Source organism: Eimeria necatrix, genomic scaffold (genome assembly GCF_000499385.1).
Source record: "Eimeria necatrix Houghton genomic scaffold, Enh_scaff1655, whole genome shotgun sequence".
NCBI classification, from domain to species: Eukaryota; Apicomplexa; class Conoidasida; order Eucoccidiorida; family Eimeriidae; genus Eimeria; species Eimeria necatrix.
The window spans coordinates 1-4,507 of NW_013652343.1; the positions used below are offsets into that span (position 1 = coordinate 1).

The following is a 4,507-nucleotide window of genomic DNA, read 5'->3' on the forward strand; positions in this document are numbered from 1 at the left end:
TTTAGGGTTTAGGGTTTGGCGGGCGGGGGAGCGGTTTCACGTTCAGGGGGGGGGAGCGTTCAGGGGAGGGTGTTAGGGTTTAGGGTTTAGGGTTTGGGGTTTAGGGCTTGGGGCTCGGGTTCACATCGCGTTTCTTGACAGGATCTGGCAGGCGTTCAACGTTCCGTGCCGAGGGTTTAGGGTTTAGGGTTTAGGGTTTAGGGTTTAGGGTTTAGGGTTTGGGGCTGGGCTTCACATCGCGTTTCTTGACAGGATCTGTCAGTCGTTGAACGTTCCGTGCCGAGGGTTTAGTGTTTAGCTCGAAGGGTTCCGAGACAAGGGTTTAGCTTCAAGGGTCCCGGGCTTTTTAGGGTTTAGGGTTTAGGGTTTAGGGTTTAGGGTTTGGGGCTGGGGTTTCCATCGCAGTTCTTGCCAGGCTCTGTCAGTTGTTTAGAGTTCAGGGTGCCGAGGGCTTAGGGTTCAGCTCGAAGTGTCGCGGGCTGTTCAGGGTTTCTGTTTCAGGGTTTAGGGTTTAGGGTTTAGGGTTTAGGGTTTAGGGTTTGCGCAGGCGGTGCCGGGCTTGAAGTTGGTGGCGTGCAGCACTCCTTTCAACGCGCGTGGTTTGCTAAAATCCGCAATTAGAGAAGACAACCCTGTGGTGTTTTTCGAACACGTTTTGAATTATTCCAACTCCGATTTAATTCCTCTAAACCCTTACACTTTGTCTTTGGAAAAAGCGGAGAAAGTTGCTGCTGGGGAGGACTTGACGGTGCTGTGTTACGGCCGGCTGCGGCAGGTTGCTGCTGCTGCGCTGCAGCAGCTGCAGCAGCTCGGCGTAAACCCTGATTTGGTGGATTTGATCTCCCTCAAACCCTTGGACCTCCAAACCATCAGAGCCTCCCTCAAAACCACCAAACGGTGTTTATTCCTCGACGAGTCCAGCAGAACCGGCGGCATCGGAGGCGAAATCTACGCACAGGCAAACCCTAAACCCTAAACCCTAAACCCTAGCGAGCTTCTCGCTGCGCACGCGACGCAAGCCGTAAACCCTCGATGCGCTCTTTTAGAGGCTTCGCTCCAAACCCTCAACTCCCTCTTCGCAGTTTTAAACCCTAAACCCTAAACCCTAGGCTTCAACCCTAAACCCTAGGCTTTAACCCTAAACCCTAAACCCTAGGCTTTAACCCTAAACCCTAGGCTTTAACCCTAAACCCTAGGGTTTAACGCTAAACCCTCGACTCGCCTTAAACTCTAAACCCTCAACTCGCTCTTCTGAATGCTTCGACGTTAAACCCCAAAACCCTCAACAACGGGTCCTTAAAGATCTAAACCCTAAACCCTAAACCCTAGTTTACAACCCCTCAATCCCAAACCACTAAAACGAGTCTCTGTGCGGCAAAAAAACTCAATCAAACAAAACAAACAATTAAACAAATTAAATAATTAAATAATCATCATATATTTATTTATTTATTTATTTATTTATTTATTTATTTATTTATTTATTTATTTATTTATTTATTTATTTAGGTGGTTGAGAATTGTTATGAAGACTTGATAATGCCCCCCGTGCGGCTTTCAACAAAAGACATTCCAACTCCTTATTCAAAAGAGTTGGAAGAAGCAACAATTATAACTCCTGCAGATGTTGTTAATGCTGCTCTTTGGATGCTAAGTGCCAACAGAAAATAAGCAGCAGCAGCAGCAGCAGCAGCAGCAGCAGCAGCAGCAGCGGCAGCAGCAGCGGCAGCAGCAGCGGCAGCAGCAGCGGCGGGGGCGGGGGCGGGGCCGCCGCGGTGAAAGCGGCAGCAGAAACGCCGCTCGTGGGGAAATGCAGCAGCAGCAGCAGCAGCAGCAGCAGCGACTCGGTTGCTGCTGCTGCTGCTGTTGCAACAGGAAGGGGAGCGGCAGCAGCAGCAGGGACTCATTTGCTGCTGCTGCTGCTGCGACAGAAAGAGCAACAGCAGCAGCAGGGACTCATTTGCTGCTGCCGTTGAAGCAGCAACGGCAACAGCAGCAGCAGCTCCAAATGGAAGAAAGCAGCAGCAGCCTCAGCAGCAGCAGCAGCAGCAGCAGCAGCAGCAGCAGTGGAAACTTGTCGAGCTGAGAGCTATCTTTGTCGAGTTTGCTGAGGTGTACGTACACCTGGGCCGCGAAGGCAATGGAAATGGATGGAAATTGATTCATAAATTGGTTTAAAATTGATTTAAATTAGTTTTAAAATAGTTTGAAATTAATTTAAATCAATTTAAAATGAATTAAAATCCATTTGAAGTAAATTTGAAACAAAAAAGGAAAAGTTCGGCTTCGACGCTGCAGCCTCTGGGGTGTACGTACACCCGAGCAGCCAAGTCTGCTTCTTTCTCTGGCGCTCAAAAAGCATTTTATAAAATGAAATGAAATTAAAAATAAATATATTTAATTTATTTATTGTTAATTTAATTTAATAATAATTTTCTTGGTGGAATATAAATCTCATTTAATGCCATTTTATTTGGGATTCTTCTTTGCTTCTCCAACGCCTCTCTGCATGCATGCGTCTGCATAAACAAACAAACAAATAAACAAATAAACTAATTAATTAATAATAAAATAAATTAAATAAAGTAAATAAATAAATAAATAATAAAACAATAGGCTTCACGCGCATGCATTGCCTTCAAAGAATTTATAAATTCACTTTTGCAAAGAAAGTCCTTACTCGACTATATGAATCCTTCAGCTCCTATCAAATAATGCAAGTGAGAGGGCCTAGCTAGCTAGCTAGCTAGCTAGCTAGCTGGCCAAGTAGCTAGCTAGCTAGCCACTTAGCTAGCTAGCTAGCTTGCTAAGTGGCTGGCCCGGGGCCTAGCTAGCTAGCTAGCTAGCTAGCTAGCTAGCTGGCCAAGTAGCTAGCTAGCTAGCCACTTAGCTAGCTAGCTAGCTTGCTAAGTGGCTGGCCCGGGGCCTAGCTAGCTAGCTAGCCAGCTAGCTGGGGGCCTAGCTAGCCAGCTTGCTGGCTAGCTAGCTAGCTAGCCGAGCCTTGCTAGCTGGAGTGAAGCTGGCTCAATGCGTCTGGCTGGCTAGCCAGGCGTAGCTCAGCAGTGAGTTGGCCAGCTGGCTAGCTAGCTAGCTAGCTAGCTAGCCAGCGAGCTTATTTGAACCCTAAGGCCTGGGCAGCCGCAGCAGCAGCAGCAGCTGCAACAGCAGCAGCAGCTGCAGAAGCATCAGCAGCAGCCGCAACAGCAGCTGCAGCGGCCGCAACAGCAGCAGCTGAAGGAGCCGCAGCAGCAGCAGCAGCGGCAGCAGCAGCAGCAGCAGCAGCAGCAGCACAGGCAAGGAAGAGTTGTTTCTTGTGGAGAGTAAGAGGGCTTATTGGAAGCAAAGAAAGAAAGCTGTATGTACACCCGAAGCAGCTAGACAAGTTTTGAAGTTTATTTTATTTTATAAATTGTTTTCAATGGCCCTGAACCCTCGTAGGAGCAGTGCTCCCTCTTCGAAACCCTAAACCCTAAAAGAGGGTTTGGGGTTTAGGCTTTGCGGCTTGGGATCCGCGGACTCGCTTACACAGACTTATTTGAACCCTACAGCCTGGCCACCAGCAGCTGCAGCAGCAGCAGCTGCAGCAGCAGAAGCTGCAGCTGCTGCAGCAGCAGCTGCAGCAGCAGAAGCTGCAGCTGCTGCAGCAGCTGCTGCACCAGCTCCTGCAGCAGCAGCTGCAGCAGCACGGGCGAGCAACTCTTGCTTCTTGTTTGTCTGCACGCTCTCTTTGGGAAGTTCTGCTAGCTAGCTAGCTGGCTAGCCAGCTAGCTAGCTAGATCCTTAGCTAGAGAGTTAGGTAGTTAGCCAGCTAGCTGGGGCCGTAGCTAGCTAGATAGTTAGCTAACTACCTTGCTAGTCTACTGCATCTGGCTGGCTAGCCAGTTGCAGCTAGCTAGCTAGCTAGCTATTTAGGCATTTAGCCAGCTAGCTAGCTGGCTAGCTAGCTAGCTAGCTAGCTAGCTATTTGGGCATTTAGCTAGCTAGCTAGCTGGCTGAGAGTGTATTTAGCTGCAGCTCAGCTAGCTGGCTGGCTAGCCGTCCGGCCACCTATCTACAATGCTAGTTAGCTAGCTAGCTAGCTAGCTAGCAATGGTAGCTAGCTAGCTAGCTAGCTAGCAATGGTAGCTAGCTCGCTAACTAGCTAGCTAGAGAAAAGCTTAAACTCAAGAACTAGAGAGCAACAAACCAAACAAACAAGTAACTAGCCAAATAAACAAATAGACAAACAAATAAACAAATAATAAATAAATAAATAATAAATAAATAAATAAATAAATAAATAAATAAATAAATAAATAAATGTTTTTGTTTTCAACACCAAAGAGAACAACCCCCCCCAAGGTCTGCAGTAAAGAGCCAAGGAAGCTGCGGGTGGAAGCAGCAGCAGCTGACGCCTTCTTTTGCTGCCAAGGGTTTGCACACCTGCAGCACAAACCCTAAACCCTAAACCCTAAACCCTAAACCCTGGGACCTAGAGAGTGTGATCGGGGTTGAACGCGCGAAAGAA

General features: G+C 48.0%; 1 protein-coding gene across 1 annotated transcript; it reads left to right on the top strand.

Moving 5' to 3' along the window:
• Nucleotides 1-547: 547 nt before the first annotated feature.
• On the top strand, nt 548-3,748 carry ENH_00019400 (pyruvate dehydrogenase E1 beta subunit, putative; the record flags this gene model as incomplete). The annotated part of the gene is made up of 4 exons (XM_013579387.1): nt 548-897; nt 1,932-2,114; nt 3,129-3,320; nt 3,493-3,748. Coding segments are annotated over 4 exons (981 nt in total), but the record flags the coding sequence as incomplete, so codon positions are not given.
• Between the last annotated feature and the right edge of the window lie 759 nt (nt 3,749-4,507).